The sequence below is a fragment of the Dermacentor variabilis genome, chromosome 4 (assembly GCF_050947875.1).
Source record: "Dermacentor variabilis isolate Ectoservices chromosome 4, ASM5094787v1, whole genome shotgun sequence".
NCBI classification, from domain to species: domain Eukaryota; kingdom Metazoa; phylum Arthropoda; class Arachnida; order Ixodida; family Ixodidae; genus Dermacentor; species Dermacentor variabilis.
Window position 1 is genome coordinate 47,458,593 of NC_134571.1, and position 26,844 is coordinate 47,485,436.

General features: G+C 44.9%; 1 protein-coding gene across 1 annotated transcript; it reads left to right on the forward strand.

Annotated features, from left to right (window-relative positions):
* Window positions 1-2,185: 2,185 nt before the first annotated feature.
* Window positions 2,186-25,629, forward strand: LOC142578188 (solute carrier family 23 member 1-like). Its single transcript, XM_075687589.1, has 13 exons — window positions 2,186-2,412; window positions 3,032-3,079; window positions 3,178-3,222; window positions 4,362-4,502; window positions 5,120-5,277; window positions 7,197-7,326; window positions 12,182-12,363; window positions 14,001-14,115; window positions 15,007-15,148; window positions 18,377-18,630; window positions 19,364-19,641; window positions 20,259-20,440; window positions 24,193-25,629. Exons 1-13 carry the CDS (start codon window positions 2,410-2,412, stop codon window positions 24,399-24,401), a joined length of 1,887 nt encoding a protein of 628 aa, XP_075543704.1. The 5' UTR covers window positions 2,186-2,409; the 3' UTR covers window positions 24,402-25,629.
* The last annotated feature ends 1,215 nt before the right edge of the window (window positions 25,630-26,844 follow it).

The window sequence follows — 26,844 nt, forward strand, 5'->3', positions numbered from 1 at the left end:
AATTCATACCGACACCAACGAATAATACGTCTATGATTATTTCACCACGCGAAATATCTGCTTCTTCAGAATTAATCGGAAAGCACTTGGAACAACGCTAAATATCAATTTGTCCGAATGGGCCCCTAAGGCCTTCCATCGTGGATGACTTTGTTGAAGTCACTGTATCTGAGCTTTCCATTATCATTAGATCTTGCCTGCCTCAGCCCCAGGTCCTGATGGCATTTGCAACGCCATGCTAACTTCAAAATGCTGTTTGCACTGTCTTCTCGAGACCTTCTGAACATGGTGAATTATTCTCTGAAAAAATGCTTGGATTCCCGCAGAATAGAGGACAGGCAAAATAATTCCGCTACTTAAGAAGCAGGGAGCTTACTACAATCTACAATATTAAGCCTATTTCTCTTACGTCCGATATGGTAAAACTTATTGAAAGAGCTTTATATAACTGCACGGTGGGCCATATATCTGAAAATGTGTTACTGAGCCCATGTAAAATAGGCTTCCGGCATGTTCTTTCCATTGGGTGTGCGTATGTACACTTGGAAATTCGTGTCCAACTTACTCGGCATAGGGAAGAATTTAGTGCACTAGTGACTCTCGACATAGCGACAGTTCATGATAGCGTGGAATACCGACGACTGCTGGTCAGAACATAATCCTACAGCTTTCCTAGATATAAAACGCATGGATTTGCAAATGTCTGAGAAACAGAGAATTTTACTGTTTTCAAAACAGCTTTTCTTCAACACAGTTAAAAGCAGACAAGAGGGGTGCCCCAGGGGGCTGTTGTGTCTCCTGTACTATTTAACCTGGTGATAAGTTCAGTTCTGCTGCGCCAGGATGTGCATGTGTATGTCCATGCAGACGACATCGCATTTCTTGCGGCAGTGAGAGACATCAATTCCCTTTACCTGTCTTTGCAAGCATACGTTTGTACTCTAGAGACGTGGCTTCACAATCTTAATCTGCCAGTAAGCGTAAACAAAAGAGCAGTCTTTGTCTTTCCGCTTTCAAGGCCGATGCAGCTATCGTTTGTATAGGACCCTTCTCTGGGTAGAGTCGCTTAAGTGGGTATCACACATGGCGGAAAATTTAACTGCTGCTCTCATAGAAACTATTGCAACTAGAGGGACACTAGCCGTAGGTATACTACGTAGAATCAGTAACCGGCGTTCTGATATGCGCAGTGACAAACTAATCATGACTTAGGGTATGTTTGATCGATCGCTTCTGGGATTTGACTGCGTTTTGTTTTCCAGAAGTGCAAAATATAAAATAAGACCACTTGTTCTTTTATAAATAGAACCTCTTCGACTACGTTTATGTCTTCCTAAATTCGTTGTTAACAATGTGTTATACAATGAAGCGTGGCTACCTTCCCTTCACACGAGATTACGCATGCTTACGGTTCAAACCTACTTAAGAACTTATGAATCTCCTCTACGTCCTACACAATATTCGTTAACTTGTGAACCAAATTCACTTTTTTTAGAACACGTAGACATGGTTACTTACCCTACAGGTTGTAGTTGTGCAGGAAAAATGAGCACCTATAGATGTTTGTATACGGGAAATCATTCCATTTGATATGTCCACGTTGTCACTCAGAAGTGAAATTGCAGATATTTTTCCCAATAACGCTAAATTGCTGACTTAAACATATTTGAATGCCCTTTCGCAAGACTATTTGGCGCATTTCTCAATAAATGTTATAGCGACTGATGCTTCCTCGTGTGAAGAGAAGGCAGGCATGGGAATCTACTCATCATTCCTCGATTGGTCTTATTCACTTGGCCTGCGGGATTATACATAAATTTTTCAAGACGAACTCCTGGCAATAGTTCTTGCTTTCTGAAAGTTATCCCTTTATGCTACAAGAGTAGTTACTGTCCAAAATTCTCTTTCTGGGTATGCAGCGCGCTTAAGGCGTCTACAAAGTCGACAACTTTGAACATGTATTGTGCATTACTTTCGCCCCACTTAAGTTTAGTTCAGTTAGCATGGGCACCAGGCCATTGAGACATTCATCCTAATGGAATAATAATATTCAATAGTTTACTTACTCATTCTTTAAGTCCACCCCTTACTTTAGATTTTTTTCAATATTAGGTTCATGTCTACTTGTCTATTCAAGGTTGACTACGCTATTATACATTATATTATTTCATTTATTATCGTTTCCTTTTCATCTTTAATGATTGATTGATTTTCCCTTGTTGTTGTTTTTTTAAATGAAACTACCATCCGGCTTGTACCCAATGCGTCATGGGGGGTGTGTGCCATTATATAAGGCATCATCGTCATCATCAGGCTCGCGCAGGCGCGTGAGGAAGAAGAAGAAAAGTTGCACGCTCAAACGCTCACGTTCTCTGCTGGGTCCGCATCGAGCCTGCAGGAAGCCGCAAAATGGTAAGTAGAACTCGGCATTTCAGCAATGTCCCCCAAACAACATTTTCAGCTCCCGTACTTCCACGAAGAGCGTCCTAAAAAGGTCGGCTCTAGCGATGTTCCAAGGGTAGTTTCCTCTTCCGTTTTTGTCGATCACTGACAGCCGTTCCTTGATTTCGGAGGCTCACTCAAAACAACGTACGCTAACATGTTTTAGGTTGCGCCGCTGCAATACAAGGATATGTGATGCGCTTAACTTTGTTGTCGAGTCGCAGGAGGTGTAACGATTTGCGATTGGTCAATCTGATATGAAGCAGCTGTTTGCAGAAAACAAAAGAAGTGCCAGCTTTGAGGGTAGTACGCCGATCGATAGTTACGGATCACAACGCCGCAGTGGCGAGTTACATACAGCTTCCCCGAGGATAAGTCCCCACATTCAAATCGCCTCAAGATCACCGTGGAAAGGACTATAGGTGCCATCAAGGTAGGTAGCTCAAGTCTTATTGTCGGCAAATGAGCGAATAGCAGCATAGATATGGCTGCCACCTATAGGTACACACAAGTCCCCAATCGAATAAACATAGCGTCATAAAAAAGGAGAAAGAGAAAGAAGCTTATCAGTCTTTTTCTACCCCCTCAGGACCTGTCAGACTACAAAACGGGAACGCCACCTCGAGGTGGTCAAGACGTAAGCCCAAATTCATTCTATTTAACTGTGAGCGTACTCATACAGCGCCCGCGTTGTATCGCGTGCTCCAAAGGCAGGCATCAATGCTTCGTGCGCAGGAAAATGCCGTCCCGACATCGTCAAGGAATCGCTTCCGCGTGCTGGTGAGTGGGGACCGGCAATTGTGGCGGCATCAGTGCCTCGCTCTCGAAAACTTCGAAAGCGCGGACCTTCCGCCACCTGTCCCCGCGTTTCTGAATTGCATCAATGCCACCGCGGCTGGCGGCGTCTTCGAACGACCGAAGTGCACTTGGCGCTTTCGGGATTCGACTTCAACAGGAATCGTCCAATGCGATGAATTTGATTATTGCCCGCTGGCGCACTGTTGGATCGCCGAAAGGGAAGTATGCATGTATACTGGTACCTTAATTACGGTGCAGTCGTGTTTAGTCTGAGTTTCTAAACCGTAGAAGCAAGTACGTAGAAGCAATTTTCTGCGGTTTGTTTTAAATGCCGCAAGCAAAACGAAAGAGCAAAACAAAGTCAGTTAATCTTTAGAAAACAAAAATTGTCGATTGAAAGAAAATGTTCAATGGGGCATAATTTATGAATGCAACACTAAAAGGATCCTCTCGTGTAATATTAGCTGTGAAGATTCACAGAATGTATTCGGAATCCCGCTTCCTGGACATTATGGGTCATACCGAAACCACTCCTACATTTGAAATGCCGACACCTTTGCGTGGATGCTTACAAACTGGGAGCTTGCTTGTTGCTGGCATCCGCGTTTGATACTTTTTTGAATAAGGAAATTTGACAAGCTTCTGTGCAAACCTCTAGGTAATCCGATGTCACGCTGTATACCCAAGGGCCCTGCTCAAGACAATATGATTTGACTACTCGTAATTCTACTTCTCCCACACTTTCCTCAGCTGCTTTAACGGTGACATGCGGCAGTTGTTCGAATAGAATGGCCAAAATACCGTGTCCTTTCTCCATCTTGCTAACTTTGACTTGGCTTGGTTCTGGAGCTGAATCGTGAGGCTCGTGTGTAAGGGAGAAAACTGTCACATAATTCCGAGTAGCACAAGACCATCTCTGTATTTATCTCTGCATAAAAAGTACTTTAACCTTTTAGTCTCACGTTGGACTGAGGCTCGTGTGTAAGGGAGAAAACTGTCACGTAATTCCGAGTAGCACAAGACCATCTCTGTATTTATCTCTGCATAAACCGTCCTTTAACCTTTTAGTCTCACGTTGGACGTGAGCAAATTCATTGGACGCGCCGTGCTTCTATCGATAGGGAAGGCTTCGACCGCGGCTTCCAGCGATGCTGCACTTCGACAAGGAGCAGCCGCACAAGAGGAAGCGAAAGAAGTTGGCTGCCTTTTACGACGTGCACGAGCAGCCAATTCTTATGTTGGCCTTTCTTCTGAGCCTGCAGGTAAGACGGCGTAATTTTTCTTCCAGACGCGTAGACAAACAATCATGATCATTTAGCGGCGGTAAAGCACAAGGCGTTGCCACAAGATAGGGAGAAAAAAGAGCAAGCATTTTAGTAGTTTTGTAGTTATTCTTCGTACTAAAAAGGACACATGGTAAGGTTGTTTGTCGTAGCTCTCACCTCCTCAGTAGGACGCAGTACTAATAATACAGCTGCCCTCAGAGTGAAAATGGCTTCACTGGTCTACGTACTTTCACGTTCTCGACGCTTTTATACTTCCGAAATCTCTTGTCAGAGCATGATTTATTTACTGAATTATTGTTTGTCTCACTTAAGCCAAACCGTTACTTAGGTTACTCAGATATCATCGTCGATCTCCTTGGGATGATCTGTAATCGCGAGCTCCGACTGGCCTGTCGTTATCGTGCGGCAGTGCAATGTGGTACAGCCACTGGAAATTATAGAGCAAGAAACTCCCCAATGATCATTCAGTTGGCGCTCTGTGCTGCAACACTGCTACTATGCGTCTGTCTGCGTCATTCCTGCCAAATATGCGAGCAGAAATCCTTCACAGCGTCGTCTCTGTGGTAACTACGCCGTCGGCCCTTTTCCGGCAGCACTACATGACGGTGCAAAGCATGACGGTGCTCCAGCCCAAGGTACTGTCCGAGTTCCTGTGCACGGACGCGGACAACCCGGCCATCGGGCTGCTGGTGGGCTCCACCTCCTTCATCTCGGGCATCGGCACGCTTGTGCAGACCACCGCTGGAGTCAGGTGCAACTGCATCTTGCTAACGATCCTCGCGAGTTAATTCAGTCTAGGTCTTTGAACGTTGCCGGCAGATTGCAGAATATAAAAGCCTTGAGCACAACTTCACGAGTCAATTCAGTCTAGGTCTTTGAACGTTGCCGGCAATTCACAGAATATAAAAGCCTTGAGCACAACTTCTCTGGCGCCCCGTGATTCAACCCTACTCAATGTAAATTGAGCGACTCCACGAGAAATTTGCGTAGCAGTTCCACCTCTCTACGCAAGTCGTCACTGTTCTTCAGTGACACACCGTGGCAATTAATGAGAAATAATTTACTGACCAGACTCTCTAAGCGCCTACCTGAACGCACCGGAGCGGAGGTGCGTTTAGTAAAAATAAGAACGGTTTTCTAAGTCTTAAAAATCGCCAAAAACCGCAAATGAATCGTCGTGTGTTTATTTCAAGGGCTGACGCTATGTACCCCTTGTGTTGGATTGTAGAAATAGTTTCGAGTCCAAGTCCTGTCTGAGAATGTTTAAATGGTAGACTTCACCAATATTTCCTGTGCTTAGGCGACATAAGTGTGTGCGCATACTTAAGCAAGGTTGACATTTAGGCGAGTTGGTTATGGTCCGATCATAAAGTGAAGGCAGTGGGAAGCACGTTCAGTGCGCATACATTCTTTCCTCGTGACGTCACCATTGTGACGATGACGGCAAGGTTGACGATGGCGCAATAGTTGACACGGAAACGAATTCAGGGCATGCACCAATGGGGATTTCTTGTTTTATTTCTTGTGAACTCTATGAATTAAGAATGCCAGGGGATTAAAAACGCGGCGATATCTGCCACAGAAACCACGAAAACTGGGTGCAGTACCTTAACAGCTGCCGCCGCAATAAAAAAGTTGACAGTCACATAAGGATACGCTAAAAATGACGAACGCGAACGCCTGCAAGCACACCGGACATTAAATAAATTACTTGACATTCGCATTCGAATGAATTCTTGCTTCCTATTACTTATTTTCTCCCACCTAAGGTAATGGGATTGAATTCCTTTATTAAGCCTACCTTAATTAACTCTGGCTGAATTAACTTTGTCTTAACACCAAATGTCGTGAATTCGGCCATTAATGGTGGCCCCACAAACTTTTGTGCCATTGAATTTTGACCACGCCAGAAGTCGGGAGTTCGACTCCCACCAAAGGTCGTGGGTTCGAGTCCCACCAATTGTTGTGGGTCATCAATTTTGGTCCCCTTGATTTTTGGTGCCATAACGCTGGATGGTCAATTTTTCGATAACGCCGGACGACAAGATTTTTCTGCCCATGAGGCACATAAGGCTTTCACCTTAATAAGTAAGAATAGACCAATAAAACCTAAATAGCTTTATTAGCAAAGAATAAAGAGGCACTTAACCGAATGTATTCGTCATTCTGGCCCACCTAAAAAGTGATACCAAAAGAAAGGCGCAACAAGAACAGAATAAACACAAAATCGCTGTTTTTACACCAAGAGAATGTACAGTTTACCAAAGCAACAGTGATAAGCAACTTAAGAATACGGTAGACGACAAGGACAAGTGAAGCAGCTTATAACCAATTGTATTTAAATCTAGTGCCTTGGTGAGATGAACTAATGTGAAACTTAGCAGAATGCGTTGTTGGGAAAGTTGGTTCATTGTATTTGGAAAGATTGGTTGCGCTTTGTAGACGATCACAAGGAAGGTCCTGTCTTCTTCCTTGTGATCGTCTACAAAGCGCAACCAATCGTTCCAAATATAATGTGAAACTGGTGCCCTGATGATGGGGACTGAAGACAAGGTGAAGATAGCCCATTCAAGGGCCCCTTATACTGCCGTAGTTTTTCTCGTTTACTGAGTGTCGGCCCACTATCTACGTTTTACGAGAGGATAGCGCGAGCACTCATTGTCTTCGCAGGCTTCCCGTAATCCAGAGTGGCGCCTTGGCCCTAGCATCACCCGCCCTCGCCGAGCTGAAGTTTGACAGCATCCCGTGCCCGGCGAACAGCACATTCGACGACGGGGCCTGGGTGACAAGGCTCCTCGAAGTACGCCTCAACCTATTTTTTTGCGATATCAATTCTGTGGACACTGCAGGCGCATTTTGCGCCATCGGCTTCGGCGTCGCTGTTGCCGTCGCCGTCGTCGTGATGTTCCGTGTAAAGTCCAAGCGCGATAACATGGCGGCCGCGAGCTGTATGCTGTGGGCGCGAGTGAAAGCGCGCAAGGGTGAGCCGAGAACGATGGTGGCTCGACCTCGCATGCGTAGGGAGAAAAGCGAGGAGAAAGCGCACTCTCTTCTAACGTGTGAAAGACAGCAGGAGGAGGCTTTCTTCTCTGGCGGCGGCTGCGTATGGTGCGGCTGAGCACGGCCCCGCGGGCCCTAAATTGAAAGTGATCTGCGGTGGGTACAGACAGTGTCTACGCGCGCCGAGGGCTTATGACTTCATGCGCCGCCTTTTCGCCACTTAATCGGCGGTGAAGCGAGAGGCAGTACGAATGACAGTTCGCTCGCTCGCTGCTGCTGCCGCTGTTCCACACGCCAGCGTTTTGACAGCGAGTGTCCGCGGTCATCGCAAGTGATATGTCTTCACGTTCGCGTTTGCTCGCGTGACACCAAGTTTCTGAATTTAGTTAGTGAGCGAATGTTTACAACTTTATGCGGCCGATAAAACTTATCATCCTTACTTAATATAGCGGTCTAATGATTTGCTGTCGCAATCGATGCTTCGCCTTTTGTGCGAAACTGTGACTTTTTTTTTTACCAGATTGCTGTAGCTGGAGCTTATGCACGAACATGTGAATGCAGTTAATTCGTGCAGTAGACCGGACTTCGGTGATTAAGGAGTATGGCGCAGAAAAATATTTTGTGTCGTTCTCGGAAACAATAGCTACGTGCATAGAAAACTGCACCCCTTGCACTCTTATCACGGAGTGGTTTCGTTCACCCAGAAATGCATGGATTACTAACTCACTGTTAAAGTACATTATTAAAAAAAAAACGTCCGTCATCGCAGCCTTTTAACCTTACATTAATATCCCGCTGTCAGAAATATTCTCCAACCTTATCTTCTTTATTAAAGTGCGCCAAGTGCCGTTATTACCAGGATCTTATTGTAAAAATACACAAGCAACACGACGCGCTACTGAAAAATTATAAAAGAGTTTCTGAACAAAAATTATTACTCAGAGACAACAATAAATATAGAGCAAGGCGGAGGAATGTATACCGATCCTCTTAGAATAGATAACGCATTCAGTGAGCCTTTTTGCGCATCTGCGGATACGCAGCAGCCGGCGTGTCCTTTACCTGCAATACGTCGGTGTAGTCATTACTTTTATCTGCATTCGACGACTTCAGATGACAGTTCACCAGGTCATCACATCCTTGAACACTACAAGCGCTGGCTTAGATCACATTGATCCTTGTAAAGTAAAACTAATTTCGCATGACATATCGTCAGTTTTGGCACTAATCATTAAGAAACTGTTCTCTGCAGGCGTGTTTCCGAGCTGTCTTAAAGCTGGTAGAATAGTTCCTGCTTTCAAGAAAGCTAATCAGACTTCACTAAGGAATTACAGGGCAATTTGTATCCTTCCTTTTTTTTTGGTAAAGTGATTGAAAAGATTTTCCACACTCATATTAATGAGCTACTCAAATACATTTAGCCTTTTGTCTCCTCAGCGATTCGGATTTCGCCAAGGATATTCAACCGAACTGGCACTTATTACTTTAACTGAAAAAATCAAGCAAGCTATTCACAGAGGTCTAATTGTGGGTTTTGTATTCATCGATCAGACGAAGGCATTCGACACGATAAACCATCGCATACTGCCTGTTAAACTCAAATCAATTGGTTTATCTGGTCCTCCACTAAACTTTATTAGAGACTCCTTGAGTAGCCGGTCTGAAATCGTGCAGGTTAACGGCCATCTCTCATCATTCGAGCTACTTAACATAGCAGTCCCACAGGGATCAATTTTAGGCCCACCTTTATTTTTGATGTTTATTAATGACCTACCCACTATTCTTGCTAAGACCAAGTGCGTACTTTACGCTGATGACACTTCCATCTTTACATCCAGTAAAAAACTTACCACACTCCAGTCTAACCTTAACGCCGACTTAAACAATATTACTTTATGGGGCCAAAATAATCTTCTGCACATTAATCCCACTAAAGCCACATTTATGGTTTTCCATTCCGAACGAAATTCAATCGACGTCCTATCTTCTGTCCACATTGGTGATTACGTCATGCTGGTTTCGAACGAAGCGCGATTCATCGGTGCCATCTTAGGTACTGAACTAAAATGTCATGGACACGCCTGATCACTTGTGAAAAAGATTGCATTTGGCATCCACATTATCGTCAAGACAAGAACTTATTTTACACCTCACATCGTACGATCTTTGTATTTTGCTTATATTCATAGCCATCGTTCGTATTGTGCATCTTCATGGGCCAATACATATTCTACGCGTATTGAACGTCTGCAGCGACTTCAGAACCAAGCTGGGAGACTAATGACGTTCAGCCCATTTGATTTGTCCTGCAGGCCACTGTTTCCTAAACTTAACAACTTAACATTCGTCTGTTACAATTATTCCGTCAGAAACTATCCATATTTGCATATAGACTCATCGCACACGACATCATTGAATATATTGATCCTGAACACATTACTAACAACAGTACCCGGTTTCGCCTTCGCAATAATGTTTTTTTACCTGCGTAAGGACGAATTACAGCAAGTTCGCAGCCCTCTTCTCTGGCATAGCAATATGGAATTCATTACCTTCCGAAATAAAATCATCACACAGCATTCATACATTCTCCGCGCGCACCAAGAAATATTTCATTCAGGAATTAACCGACTCATCTTAATTTATTAATTAACTATATTGATGTATTTAGTTCGGGTGTATAACTTTTGTATTTGTATAAATAATTAATGTTATTGATAATTAAACTAGATTTGTCTCTCATATCGGGTTGATTATTCTTGTTAATATTTGTTGTTATTCTGCTTCTGCACATATGCTTTCGATTATTTTTCATGTAATTTGAATAATTAACATTACCATTAACTTATGTATCCAATTTCCCTTTATAGACAATCAACTTTCCTAATTATTATTCTTATTGTTCACATGACCGTACTTATTTGCTGTTTTTGTATAATAACCATATTTATGTAATCATAGGAAGTCCCCCTGGCAGTTTCTTCAAAACGCGGGGACCTCCTCCTGTAATACTATTACTATGTAACTCGAACATGATTGTTGCAATAAACTTGGCTTGACCAAGATAAAAACCCGATTTCATGGCTCAAGGGAAAATCGCCTTCTTAATAATTGCTGAACGTAGTTAAGTCGACAGCTTCAGAGTAAGACCCTTCGTCAGGTACTCAATGTAGATACCGATTAAATACAACATGAGACATTTTAGGCATTAACACTGGCTGAACGAAGAAACCTTTAGACAAAGGCGAATGCTCCGACAAAGAACATGTCTACCATCACCACTTGGCGAACAAGTACCCGTGTCGAAACGTTGGCAACCGGCTGAAGCTCACCTGGTTGTGTAACTGTTGATTAACAGGTTTCAATCTTTTTTGATAACTCTGATTATTAAAATTCACAGCAAATTTGTCACGGCAAACGCATTCCGAGTAGGCCAATCATAGGCGGGCTTAGCAATAATTTCAGTTTGCTCTTGGCTGGAAAAACGTCAAGCATGAGATAATCTACGCCACTCCTATTCATATATTTTCGATGAGTCGTGAATGTAAATTTATTTCCTGAGGTGTCTGGCATGTCGACATAAATTAATAGAAGTCTTGTCATCATTGCTAGAACGGCCTGTAAAATTTTTCTCGGAAAGATATTGACTTCTTCAGCACTGAAGATCAAGACGACGTGTCTCGCGTACGAACCTGAGCGGACCAAAGTAGCCTCCACTAGGGAGATACCATTGTTTTCCAAAATGGCACTTGTCCCCATGCCGCCATATTGGCAGTGCCTTGAAATAAAATTATGTAACTTTGACACATTATTGGAAAATTTATCAGAACTTCTGATTGAAGAGGAGTGTTCAGAGCTTAGCACTTGTTTTTGTTTCCGATCTAATGTCGCAACAAGCTCGCGTTTTGTTTGTCCGCGCCACTCAGTAAGACACCTGACCATTTTCCTTGCTTTTCTCAAAAAAAAAAAAAGAGGAAAGAAGGACCTGTTAGAAAGACCAATACAGGAAATAGGCTTTCCTTGTTCTCTTACTGTTAATCCAAGTCTCCATTTCGCTGCGACACTTCTATCAGGTCTCTGTATCTTCCTCGCTGCCGAAGACAGCTCAGGGACATAATAGATATTCAAGTAGGTTCATGTTACTGACTTGTAACTTGATTAGATACTGAAATCATCAACTTTATGAATGCGGTGAAACTAAGTCTCTCCTCTGTTCGTTGTCGTAAATACGATTTTGATCGGCTTGAGCAGAGGGGTAACATATTGGTGTAGCATCACGTGGTAGGTAGACATGTTGATGCTGTATCCTGGGTTGCCATGTTAACTCTCGTTATTCGAAACGCGCATCACGGGTGGATTTTTATTGTTTGGGACAGCACAGCCGTATATGTCAAATTGGCGTCAATTTTCACAATAGGTTGACTGTTAGAATGGCTCAAACCACTTCTGTAGAGTTCCCAATGCATCCACATTTATGTCTCGCATAAATGTATTATGCAGTCGTTTCCAAGCTCATATTGAAGACTATTGAACGCAGTGGGCATTATAAGGTGTGAGAGGTCGCGCGAGAATATAGAATTCGGGAATATTCATCTTTTCTTCTTTTTTTTTTTTGTCGAGCCGACGCTTACAAGCACGAGGGCGCACAATTGCAGGTGCAGGCCGGCACAGCCGTGGCCGCCTTCACTGAGGTGTTCATGGGAGGGCTGGGTGTCGTGGGCGTGTTCCAGCGCTGGATCACGCCTCTCACCATGACTCCCGCCATCGCGCTCATCGGCCTCTCCAACATCTCGGCCGCCACACAGCCCGCGAGCACGAGCTGGACCATAGCCGCGATGTGAGCAATAGCCGCCAACCGAGTATCTCGCTCCACGCGTTTCATTTTCGCTGGCACGCGGTCGGGGGTTAAGACTCTCCGATTCACTACGGAGCCTGTAGACATAACGCTTCTAGCCACGGTGAGCACATTTCTGTATGCCACTTCTTAAAGCGAAAGCTTTATTGGCGGCGAACTTGCGATTTCGCCGTGGCGGTGCTCCGAGGAGGCACATGACGTCACAACGAGCGCCTCGCCGCGGATATTTCTCTTTCTCTCGCTCCCTGGTCACTACTGCGGATGCGCCACCAGTAGCACCGAGCCACAGGAGTTCCGCCGATTCGCAGTGCCGCGCCTTTCCGCTGCCGCCGTTTGGTATGACGTCACGCCGTGTTCCTCGTCGTTGCGCTCGCCTCCGCTCGCTTCGCCAGCTACGTCGCATGCCTGATAACATGTCGGAGGATTGAAAAGGAGAGCTCGTGTACGCCGCAACCACAGTTGAGGCGGCAGTATGGATGGCGACAATTCTGATAAGCAGGAGGAGGCCTGGTATCGAAATCGGAACGAGATAAAGAGGAAACGAATCGCCCAGAAAACAGACGAAAAGTGCCCCGAACGACTGGCTAAGCGCCACAACATAGCTTGACAACCAGACTAACCTGTACTTGCAATCAAGATTAACCAAGGCTAACCATGCTATGCCTTAGCTTTCGCTACGTATATCCTGGCATAGCCGAGCTAAGCCACTGCCAATTTTTTGAAAGAGTTAACTTTAGTGGTGGTAAAAAAAAAGACTACGGATATTAACCTTTAGGTACGTTAAACCCCGTTTCTACGTGTGTATCTTAAGTTTCACTGTACTGCGCACGACTATTTTTTTAGGCAACTACAGCGTTTGAAGGGTTGTCCTACCGCATTTCTTCGGTAGTTACGAAGGAAAAGTTATTATTTCTTGGTAACGCTATAATAGATATAATGCCATAATAGGTATCTGACCTCTCCCGTAATGATCTGGACTGACTGGAAAAAAGTATCCTCCTACAACTTGCACATTCTTTCAATAGAGTTTGCAGTGCCTTGGAATAAAATTATGTAACTTTGACACATTATTGGACTGTTTACCATAATTTCTGACTGATGAAGAATGTTCAGAGCTTAGCGCTTCTTCATTTCCGTTCTAATGTCGCAACAAGGTCACGCTTTGTTTGTCTGCGCCACTGAATAAGACATTTGACCTTTTTCCTAGCTTTTCTCAAAAAAAAGAAAGGTAAGAAGAAAGGCCAATAAGAAAGAACTATTCAAGGACTAAGGAGCTGCAGAATCGTTGTTTCGATAAGCAATGACAAATAAACGTCTGGTCTAAACAAACAGGCGACCAACAATGCCAAGAGCTCTGTTGAACGATAGCGACCAAAAATCTATCTTGCGAAATTTGAGTGAGGAATAAATCAGTAAGCCCTAAATATTATGCCCAGTTAGGCTCCGGCGTCGCTGAAAGGGCAAGCTTTGTAAGGCAGAAGCCGAGGAAACATTGGAAAGGTAAAGTAAGAAGTGGTCAGAATAAACAAATAAGAAAGTTGGGAGAAGCAGGAGTGGCTGCGATAAGCGAACATTCAGGGTGAAGGTAATATTCTCTTTTTTTTTTCTTTTTTTGGCAGCACCGCGGCGCTTATCACGCTCTTGTCGCACTACCTAACACCCTGCCGTCCATCTTCAGAAATGGCGGCCGTGAAGAGGCTGAACGACTGCATAACGTTCTTTTCCATCCTTCCGGTAAGAATCAATGGTATTTCAGAAGCTGCAGCAGCAGCCACTACTGTTGACTACCGCCTGCAAGGAACCACTTACTACAAAAGAAATATTTCGGCAAATGGCGCTAATTGCACGCCGCATCGTCAGCATTCCGGCGCTCTATAAAAGTACGCTTGCAGCTGTAGTCCTGTAGTTAGCTCTAGCTATCACCAAGCTAACCTCGCCCTCTTGCGGAAGTATCAAACTACAGAGGCCCAGTAAATGTAGCGCTCTGGAGGCAGCGCCAAACAAAGAAGAAACTGAACATAGTTGGTCCAGTTCCTTGGTCCAAGCGGCGCTGCGTCCTTGTTATCAGCATCCGCGGTTCGTAGGCGGGAATTAGAAAAGAACAAAATCGAGAAAATAGAATCAGAACAGCATACCAACCTCGGTTGTGTCAGGGCTTCGATGTCATGTTGATGTCATTTCGATGTCGTTATCAGTGCGCAAGTTGAGGACGCACGAAGGATATATTCGAATTTCATTTGTAAGAGAAAATGCTATTGTGTTTACTTTTTTTATGCGTTAGTATTAGGAGGGTCAAAGCGAAAAAAGAAATTGCATTGTCTAGGAAGTGTGGAAAGCTTTTTTGTCGCTTGGTAGAGGTAGAGAGGGCATGGGGAGAGCTCGTCAGTTGCACTTCGCTCCTTGAAGACGCAGGACCTGTGTCGTGTGAGCTCCTGAAAAACACTTTGCATGTAACGTGGTGAACGTTGTTTAAGTCATGGATCTGGGACCTGAAAGGTGTGCTACGTCATGCTAACGCTTTTCTCTTTGATGATTTTATCGCTAAATCGCCACTGATTTTTTTTTATCTTGCTCTTTTTACCGCGCAGATATGAGTTTCGGTTTAAAATATCTTTTACTTTGCAGATCTTCGTCACCGTAGCCATCGTATGGCTTGTCTGCCACTTTTTGACGGTGCACAACCTTTTCCCGCAAGATCACGCCGGTCGCACAGACCAGGTGACAAGCCTCATAAGCAATACGCCGTGGTTCCGTGTTCCGTACCCATGTGAGTGAGCAGCCGTTAATTTGTGTGCACCACGCTCGCGACGCCATGTCTAACGAGCACTCAAGTACATAGAGACTTGCTGAGAGCCGAAACAGGTAGCCTAATAAAGAATGTATCTTTAGGGACATCGAGTCACCTCCTGCTCAGTAAATGGTTGGAATTTTTTTTTGGAATGCGTCATCGGGACACGGCATACTATTCTACGAAGTCAACACCAGGTGGAGCTTGTTATAAGTACAAGTATTACGATTTTGCAGGAGGAAGAGCTCGAGTAACGATGATAGTGTGTGAGCGAGGAATAAGATTTTCCACCGCTCGTGAGAGCTGCGCGACTAGCGGCGCGCGCACACACACACACACACACACACACACACACACACACACACACACACACACACACACATATATATATATATATATATATATATATAACAATTGGTACTGATTCTTCAAGTATTGTTGATATATATATATATATATATATATATATATATATATATATATATATATATATATATATATATATATATATATATATATATCAACAATACTTGCAGGATCAGTACCAATCTCTAGAAAACGAAACTGTGTGGTAAGTGATCTACTCTACTAGCTGATGAGCCTATGGGGCTGAAACATGGTGGCTAACATAGAAACTCAAGTAGAACAAAAATAAATTCACGCAGAAACTCCTCCGGAAGCTGTCTAAGTATGCGTAAGCATTGTGCCACTTGCTCATCTCCACGCAGCCGAGTGTCATTATCAATGTTATGAAGCGTGATTTGACCGGCACAGACACTTATCAACCCTCATTCGTCTTTATCAACCTTATCGAGCATGTGTTCTAGAAGAGTTGATGGTTAGGCTAGTTAGTTTTCCATAATTGAACTAGTAACTCAGTGCAATAAAACCCACAGACACCTTTCAACCAACCACCTGTCCACCTTTCTTGTGTCCGTGGTTTTTATTGCGATAAGTTACTAGTTCAATTATCGACCATAGTTCGGTCTTTATCAACTCTTATCGGTTCTTATTGACCTGAACATCCAGCGAAGGCTTTGCAAAACCACCACTACAATTGCTGAGGGGTGTATGCAATGCTTTATTGATGGTTCGGATGTTTGTTTTGATCTTGTTCTCTATTGAAACGTAGGCTGTTCTCTTCTGTTGTATGCTGATTGTATGGGTGTGCACGTAAGGTAGAGCGCTTGTAGCCTGTGCCTTACGCAAGTATGGGCTATTGCATATTTTTTTGCTTGCTTTCGGGGGTCTGAGCCTTTGTTAGAGAGGTATGAGCCATTGCATTTGTCTTACGTGACGGACGGACACATTTGTTCGCTCGGTAGACATAGAAATGTTTACGCATTCAAAAAAGAAAAGGAATACGCAATAAGCGATGGAACAGAAAATGATAGGCGCAATAATGAGAGACAGGAAGAGGGCGCCTTGGGCGCGTATCATATCATTTCGGGCAGCAGAGGACGCTGTATAACGTACGGACAGGTTCATGGTGTTGGTTCAGGAACTCTTTGTATCTTAACACTTCCCGCTTTCCACTCATATACAGGGTGATAATTTTTTTAAATTTTTATGGAATTTTAAAATCGCCCGTGGCAGATAGCCTAAATCTCGTCCTTGAGTTGGATTCTTTGAAAAGGGGGACGTTACTATCACGAGAAATTGAAACACGTATTCAAATAATTAACAAAAGTCACTAATTCTTCATTAGGTACATTACGGGACATATTGCAATTTACGAATTGTAGCTGGCGAGCTTGGAAGACGTATACACTTGAAATTAATTTCCAGGATGACACCACTTTCGAGATAGATATTATTTCCCAAATTGTGGAACGAAATGTATGGGCGTTCCAGTTACTTTTGTGCTTCGATGCATGAAAGAGCGTTTCCTTTAAAAAAATTTAATTATGCGGTTTTACGTGCCAGAACAACTTTCTGATTATGAGGCACGCCGTAGGGGGGGACTCCGGAAATTTCGAGCACCTGGGGTTCTTTAACGTGCACCCAAATCTAAATACACGGGTGTTTTCGCATTGCGCCCCCATCGAAATGCGCCCGCCGTGGCCGGGATTCGATCCCGCGACCTCGCGCTTAGCAGCCCAACACCATAGCCACTAAGCAGGTTTTCTTGAGAAAAAAAAAGGAGCAGCAGTGCATTTTTACGGCAAGTTTGATAGCGCACATCTCCAAACTAGCGCAACTCAGTAAAGTCCTTCCAAGTGGATACTTGCCTTGCAAGCTCACCGGCTAAAATTCGTATATTGCGATATGCGTCGTAAAGTAATTCAGAAGATAATTAGTGAATTTTTCGTTGATTAGTTGAATATGTGCTTTGATTTCTCGTGCACGTAGTCTCCGCCTCTCTGAGTAATCCAGCTGAACGACTGGAATTATGTGTGCAAGAGGCTATTTTTAAAAATTCTATAAAACTTAGAAATGATCCACCCTGTATCTTTATACAGGCGCGGCACTTTCGTCTTACAGAACAGTGGCAGGATACTTTGGAGACCAACCTACATTTACATTGTAGGGTGTCTTCCGGGCACGAAAGAGATGGGCTGAACGCAAATGCGTACGACAGCGCTGCAAGAGACTGACACGAAGAATGGCGTGTGCATCGTGCCTTTCGCTCTTGTCTGTGCCCTGCATTGCTGTGTCGCACGCAAATGTGGACAACGATTTGATATATTTGAGAAATGTAATATATATATATATATATATATAAGTAATACGTTAAGCGGAGCTATTTACCATAGTCTAAGCACCTCATGTTGCAGCGACAATTTCAAAGCTTGCCGTCAATATATAGGCACGATACCACGTCGGTACAAGAAAAGTCGCTTTGTGTCGTGTTAAGAGGCATTATGTTTTGTGGTTGTAACTCCAGCTCTCACAAGGCCACTGCTGTCACGACGCCATCCGTGACTGCGTCGACAAAAATCTGTGTTTTATTAAAGGATGGCGTCTGCCTTCTTTTGCAAACAACATCCCGAGAGTCTAAGAAAAACTGGTGCTTGCACAGTAGACACCTGCTCTATAGTATATACAGAATAACAAGAGAAGGCGACACTTCCGCGCCGTTTATTTTCCTAGTTTTCTCTTTTCTTCGGCCAGAGAGTGTTCGAGGCTTGCAAAAAAACTTCTCAACCCATGCATTTTCCTATCGAACTAAAAATGCCGCGCGCCCACTTGCGTTGTGCGTTGCAGTCCAGTGGGGCACCCCTACGGCTGGCTGGGAGTCCATGGTGGCCATGGCGTTCGTGAGCCTGATCACCATGATGGAGACGGTGTGCGACTACTATGCTTACGCGGTGGTCGCCGGCCTGCCTCCGCCGCCACCACGTGCCATCAATCGCGGTATCTTCATCGAGGGCCTGGGATGCCTGTTGGCGGGCTGCTTCGGTACCGGCGTTCTTTGCGGCTCGCAGGACTTGAACCTCGGCCTGATTGCCCTAACCAGGGTACGGCTTTGGCTCGCACGCCCTGCGCTGCCATCGCCACAGTTACCGGGTTTCCCGCGGGGCTGCCAGCACGCCCATTTTTCCACTAGTGATGTTCATTCGGCGTTTGCCTTGGTGGGGCGCGCGATCAGACGGCGCAGCAACCATGAAATGGCTCTTGCTATTGGTGGAACGCATGACAGTAGAATCTCGTATACGTTTCAATCGCAAGGTGTGGATTTTTTGTGCCAGCGGATCGGCATAAGCAGACTTTAGAGCGGCAATAAGGGTTCATGAATATTTTCGAGGAACTGGTCGCCAGCTGTATTCCGCAAAGATACTACAACGCCAGCCGGGGTGTCTGGGAAGGTTTTTCTTTTTCTCGTTATTTGGCTGTAATGTTCCCCAGAACGGGTAAGCCGTGACGTCTGGGCAACCTTCAAACGCTTATATAAGTCTGATGCGATGTGCCCGCGCCTTTTCGCCAGCCGAAACGAGAACCTGGCCCATAATTCTATCTTTTTTTTTTTCTTGCCACGAGGAAAGACAGTGCGCGTCATTAGAGGGCATCTCGAAACTTTGAGGAAGGCTTTGTCGACAGCTTACTTGGTCCACTTTTTCCGTAAACGAAGCTAAGGAAGCAACATCGCCAACACTAAGCTACTAGTAAAACTACGCGCGGTGAATGGTCACAGCTAAGTAATGCGAACGAAGCCCCGCGGCGCAAACTGCTCCTCGTCTCGCGCACGTGCAGTGTGCCAGCCTACGCGTGGTCCAGGTGGCAGCCGTGATCATGATCGTGTTCGGGCTGATCACCAAGGAGAGCGTGTTCATGCTCAGCATCCCCACGCCCATCGTCGGCGGGCTGCTGCTCGTGCTCCTCTCGGTGCTGGCGGGCGTAGGACTGGCGCACCTGCGTTACGTGGACTTGACCTCGTCGCGCAACGTGTTCATCGTGGGCGTCTCCCTAGCCTCGGGCATCGTCATACCGATGCACGTCGGACCCGCGTGCGATTTCGCCATGACCCGCAAGTTATTTTCCGCCGTACCTTCGCAGTTGCATGATAGACGATATCCACTACGGGCGATATGGGAGAATTCTCTCAATATTTTGACGAACGTGCCTATAGATGCTTAGACGGCAACGGGTAATAAAAAAAAAAACTCGAGACGGAAGCCGTGGCGTAACACCTAACCGTTCCTTTCTTTTCTTAATACACTGGATGGCCGCGTTGATTTGACGTCACCTTTTTCAACAGTGGGCGTGTATTCTCAAAGTAAAGATATGGCGCTAGAATTGTTTGTGTAAGCGCAGATGTTGTGAAAGCGTCATGTCGGACATATATTGTCAAAATTTTTGTCAAAATTTCGACATTCACGGTTGTCGAATGTGCAGTGGCCAGTGAGGCTGCGTGAATTATGCACAAGTCATAAGAATCAAATAGTGATATAGATGTCCATTAGAACAAAAATAATTTCAGTCGATAGTCGTAGTCCAGCTATATGCTGTTTCGCGCAAGAATGTCGAGGGGTGCACGTATGCGCATGCGCATAAAAAGGGCACGTACTGTCAACTGATGGTGCGCAAGTATTACCGGCTGCCCACCTCCGTCATTCGGTTAGAGATTACTTCACCGATGTCCATGTAGTTCTGTGCCGTTCAAGTTCACTTTTGATATTTCCGCGCATCGTGCGACAACTCGTTCCTTGGGGGAAATCTTGTTTGATATTCCAGAGGTCCACGTGATCGACAGGGTGATCTACGCGTTCTTCTCAACTGGATCTGTAATAGGAGGCTTCGTGGGATGCTTACTGGATCACACTATTCCAGGTAAGCACACTTGCTTTTATTTTTGTAAATATAAAAAGAAGTCGCAATTTCCCCCGTAAGACGAATCATCGATTGCGATTGCAAATGAGTGTACAGCTAGCTATAGAAAATGAGGATAGTAGCTTTATCGGCCCTATAAGCTTATCAACATAGGCATACTAACTAATTTAACAAGCCCGGTGCCACGCGCGCACAAGCAAATATGAACCCATCTCATTCGAGGACCAAGGAAACTAGCTGTCAAAACGCTGCAGTGAAGTAACGCGGCAGCAGCGGCGAGCGAATTGACCTTCGTGCAGCCACTCGCCTCAATGCGAACTAAGTCGCGAGAACACAGCGCAGCGCGGACTCTCGGACTCTGTACGCGTCGCGGATGGCTTTCAAGATACGGCGGCCCAGCCGGGCGGCCCGAAGCTGCACGCGCACCCATTTCCTATCCTCCCCGCGAAGCCTTGCGTGCGACGGAAGGCGGCTCGCTTCCACCCCGCTTTTGTCCGTTGCGTGCGCGAGATTGAGCAGCGATCGCTGTCTCACCCTCGCACGCTTTCACTCGCACATACAGCGTACGGCGCGCGGCGACAATTTTATCGGCCTTGCGCTTTTTACGGAACTTCACGGCGGCGCCAACGGCGATGACGACGCCGTGAACGACGATGGCGATGGTGGAAATGCGCCTGGAGTCTCCATCTAATTGCTATTGCAATAAAAGGAATGTCATCAAAACATACTGGTAATTGTCATGATGGGCTCGCACAAACTTGTGTACTTATTAATGTACTCTTTCGGTAAGGGTAATTTTTATCAGTGAAACTCACACACTATAGGACTCGGTGGCTGCACGTCCTTTTTGCATCCCTGATAGCAGATATAAAGGAACTCAAAACAAGTGTTTAAAGTTAGATGGTTTTGATGGCGCCGAAAATTCGTGTTGCAAGCCCAAGTTGCTTAAAGTGCTCACAATGATCAAACCGGGCTTGACGAATGCGGCAGTGAATTTGGTAGGCATTATCGCTTATTGCTTGCTTAATTGAATATTTCTAAAAAAAGAAACAATGACTATCCACGTGTCTGGCCCCAAAAGCACCTTGTAAAGTGTTAAGTGAGAAAGAAACTATATTGTACTAATAAGAGGTACCATAAGCTATCTTTGGTGAGCTTCTGTAAACGTGTCAGCTGTATAATAGTTTTGAAATACTATAGCAGACGCACCATTTCTTGTTGTTGCCTTCTCAGATCGACGATTTCATTACCATTGCACTGAAATATGATATTAACGGCCGCATTGAACGAAACGCCCCGTAAGTTCGATCCGGCTCTGTGAGACAAGTGGCCTTTGCACACATCGAACTTCATTTAATCATCCTTATTCACCCCCATCCCATACCCTTGTATGCCCTGAGGCATTTACCCTCGCATTAAAAAAATTTCGTTGTGTCATTGATATCTAAAGCAAACCAATCAGAAGGACGCGATTATCATCATCAATAGCCTGTTTAATGTCTAGCGAAAAGCAGTGCCGCAATATCCCGATTTCAAGTCAACAGAACTTATCCTGCGCATGCAAATTTTCTAGTGCACTACGTTTCACCTGTTGTCACTAACGACTTACTTTTCCTTCCTTCGGCACGCGGCGATTAGGTTAATTATATATTACCGCATATCTACAATTGTATGTATCCCATCATGTGCCCAACAAACACTTTTAATGCGTCGTGATCTGGAATATTACGTATTCATGGCCAGTTCCTAAATTGTACTGCCATATGTTTACTTCCGTATTGGATCAAATAGGAACTCCCACTACAGCCGTGGCCTTCGGCTCTTAAAGGGCCCCTGAAACGGTTCGGACAAATTTTGTAGACGCGTAGGGTTCAGCTTAAATAGAACATTCACACCACAATTTAAGTGAAGCGTTACGTATTAATGGAGCTACAAGCGATTAGAACTTACCCTCCTCCCTAGCTATGCTTTTCCTCCTCAACTCGTTCGCCGAGCGGGCGGGGCTAAGCTCCACCTTCACTGGTTCAGCGTCACGATGCGACGTCACATCGTCCACTTCCGGTTGTTTTGGAGCCCGCCCGCGCGAGACCTCTCCGCTAGCCGCTTGGTGGTCGACCCCAAGCGAGAGCTATCGAAACAGCGTGCGTTGCGAGCATTCTGTCGTAGCGCCGACCGTGTCTTGTATTCCTGTAACCACAGGCAAGCTGGTCATTTCGGCAAATGACTGGAGGCATAAACTCAAGCTGATGAAGGAACGTTAGCGTAGACGTACGTGAGCGGCCTGATTGGTCTGCACGGTCTATACACTTGTTGGCGCAGCGCTTAACCAGCCAAACAAAGCGCTAATATTGCTCTAACCAAGTGTAAAACATTTTAAACATTTATAAAAACAACGTGTTGATGATTACACTCCTGCGAAAAATACACACCAGCAACAAAGAAGAATACATTTCGTTGCTGCTACTGTGTATGGTTGAGCTCTGTGCCACCAGGTGGCTGCACCGTGCAGACCATTCACATTTGCCCTTCTGCTCATCTCATGGGTCATCCCGTTACGGCACAGTCAAGCGGCCAAACTCTGTCCCCTTGCGCTTGCGTTTGCCCTAATACCGGACTCACGAAACGCTATTGCGTTAGTAATCTTCCGGTGTAAAGTGACGGCCACAAACGCGCAAATCCTGGCGCCGATCGGATAGCGGCAGTCCGATGCCCAGCAGCCAGTTCGCTCGTACGCTGCCTTGCAGAGGGACACGATGTCGCAGCTTGACACATTGCCACTCGCTACGTTTGCAGTCCACAAGGCAACAAAGTCGAATCATAGTGCTCGCGAAAAGACTGAGACCGATTCTGACCGCGGAGCTCTCGTCAAAATAGAGTACGTTGTAACACAAGCAGACGACACTTGCTGTGTGCCGGAAGTGCTCAAGTGTACTGAAAAATTATTCTTGTGTATTCTCTTTATGTTACTTTCTTTTCATAAAAACAAACTAGCTAACATTCCAACTATTATGAAGATCATTTGTTTACCATAAAGTTGGAAAAATTATCGATCACGCGCCCTTGTCAGCCAATCGGATAGCTCGCCCCACTGACGTCGTATGGGTGATTTCGGTCATATGGGTAGGGGCGGCTTAAAATTCCGCCGAGCACTGTGCTGCGATCGGCAGCGATGTGCATTTTTAAAACCTTATAATAAATTACACGCTTTACGCGGGGCACTTAGATGTGTCAATTAATGATCAGAAGGACCTACTCTAACGACTCAGTACGTTTGTAGAAAATCGTCAAAAGCATTTCAGGGTCCCTTTAAACACTTGAGTGTGCGTTGTTGCACAGTCGGCGCCGAACGTTTACGCAGTGCGAGTTATATGAAGAACTTGAATTTCTGCTATGTTACCACGTGCTCCCTTTATATTCGACGTATCATCGGCGGATCTTGCGTCTCTAGTGTCTCTGTGAAGTAGCTCGACTGTCTTCGTGTGCTATACCATCATTGCAGTTTTTCATGATGCCCCAATCACTCGTCCACCAAACGTGTCACATTACATCGATCATCAGCACAAGGTAGAGATTGAACAAAGTAGCACGAATTATTTCTTTTTTCAGACATTTATACCACCATCCTCCTGCCCAAATACTTGTCGGCTCAGACAATAAACATTTTCACGACGTCTTAGCTCACACTGTATAGACAAGAGTAATTTGGTTCTGTAGGAACGAGCTTGACTCTGAATGCCTGTGCACGTGTCCAGGCACTGAGGAGGAGCGGGGCATCCTGAAGATGCGCGAGTGCTTCGACGAGGCCGGCGCGCGGGCCATGCTCGCGCGCGATCCGCTTCGCCATTGGCAGTTCTACAGCGTGCCGTGCTTCGAGAAGCTGCTGCGGAAGTTTCCCGCGCTGCGCAAGCTGCCCGTGATGCCCGAACGAGAGCCGCACGTCTCGTACGTCGAGGACGAGTGATGCTATAGGGGCTGGAGCCCATTCGTTAGAGACAAAAAGGAAAGATGCTTATAAGTTATCGGTTTATGTACATTTCTTGGTGCTTCGATTTCCCACCGCTCAAGGTTGGTAACCGGTGTTTCTGTTGTCTACAACGGAAAAATTTGTTTCTGGGCGTCCAGCATTAGTTACATGCATAAGTTCAAACGCGATCAGATCTAAATCGAATGAGCTGCTTTAGTGGGTTTTTAGCTTCGCCTGCATTTGTAATCAGCTAAACACTTAATTCAAGCTCCGCGATGAACATTTGGGCCCACAACTTGCTTTAACACTAGCAAGGGAACGATTGCACGTAGCAATTCCTCGGGGTTATAAGAAATATATGTTCTGGTCAGGATTTCTCTTTGTTTCTTTTTCTTTTTTTCCTCAATGCGATGTCATTAAAGATGGGCTGCACACACTCACAATCGAAGTGCCATAGTTGAGTTACCGGTTCCGAGTTCTGGTCTAGTTTTTTCTTGTTCTTGTTTTAATTTATGCTGATGTACAGCCTACGCCAGGACGCATTCTGCAGGTTTCTTTTGGGGTTAGTGGCAGAGGCTTCTTCAATCTTACGATAACACATACAGCGGCGCCATGGAAAAGCTTCGCTGTCATTTTAGTAGTATACTCTCGCAGAAGCAACAAGGATACATCTCGTCCGTGGTTTGTACTTGCCCGATGTTTCTAAAGACATGTGTTGTTAGAGAGTAAAGCGACGAATTTCTGCTGTTGGGCTATTTATGGCGCACCGTAGTTCTGCTTCACAGGACATTGCACCACTCGTCATTTACACAGTGACGCTTCATATCGGTCCGTATCTAGAGCGGCTACACGAGCCTTGTGAAAAGCTTCAGCCAGGTAGATTTTTCCCGTTTTCTCGCAGCGATCGTTGCAAATTTTGGAAATGGATATTCTCGAATGTTAGTAGTTCTTAGCGCCTATTAAACGCATATTTTCAAATTGACGTCATAAGTAGGCCCCCTGACAGTTTCATAACTGTGGGACCACCGAGTGTAATAACGCCACTAATGAGTTTACCATGTACAAGAATAACTTGAATCTAAACTTACGAAAGCTTTTTCAAATTGCTGCAGTTTTCATCCGGTTATCGTTTCTTCTCCTGTAGCAAGTGTTTCAACAATACTGCTCGAATAAAAAAGATGATGCTGGATGCCGCAGACAACCGAATACCATGGAGTAAACTCTCAACAGCCGACATCTTAGAATAGATGCGCAGAAACTCTGTAAAAAGAAAGCTTCATTTTGATTGCTCTGCAATAGTAGTTATTGCAGCACCTAGAAAAAATGTGCAAGGCACCTCAACCTCGTCGACATGTTTCAAATTTCCTGCGTAGAAAAACTGTTCGACCATTTGCAGGTAGGTATGTCTTAATTGGAAAATATTCGATAGACGCCGCGTGAAACGAACGGTGGTGTTCAGTGTCCTTGGGAGAGCAGAACAAGCAGGTGAAAACATGTTTAGGCTGCAATTTAAGGTACACTAAAGGCAAATATAAGGTCAAGCTAAAGTGATAGATTAATGCACAAAAACGTTTTAGGCGTCAATGTTATCGTGAACGAAGCATTCATAACCGAGAACTTGAGGTAAGCGCAAGACACATTTGAGTCTGCCCGGGACATTTCAAATACCATCCCGATGACTTGGGCACACATACTATCACTTGTACTCAAAAACTCCCAATAACAATTTCGGTGCATAGCAAGACGGATGAAAATGCTACTTGTGCAGTTCTATTTGAATTTACAAATAACTCATTGACGTTACCCTTGACAAAGACTGGGCGGTCAACAGGTTTTCTTTTTGCACAACTCTGCGCTGCCCACGCTTTTGCTTTTCAGTAGTTTTGTTATCGCGTATTGCTAGCGTTGGTTTTGCTGGCTCGCGAAACTCTCTCAAACTGCAGGTAGCAGAGATTTCTAGTCCGTGGCTACGTTTACATGAACCCTATGCGAGCGGATAGAGTTAAAAATCGGGTTGACAGGCCCGAATTTACCGCATTTACATGAACTACCTTCTGACGAGTCTGGACAACGCCGGCACACAGCGTCGAGCAGAGACATGAACGCATTTGAACTGGACTTACCCTTCTCGCAGCAGTCTGCAACAGCTCTATTTTATTTATTTATTTATTTATTTATTTACAATACTGCCAGTCTCTACTGAGACCATAGCAGGAGGGCACTATATATATGCACATAAACAAAGAACACTGATAATGTTAAGTATGAATACATGTATAACGTCAGTTTTGTACCTTAAAACATGAGCAATTTTTACTACAAAATGTATACACCAAACGAAAGTACATGCGAACTTTCAAAAAAAAAAAGTAAGAAATGGCAATTGAGGTATTCTACAGTGCATACCCGACTACATACACAGGACACAAGTACATGGTGG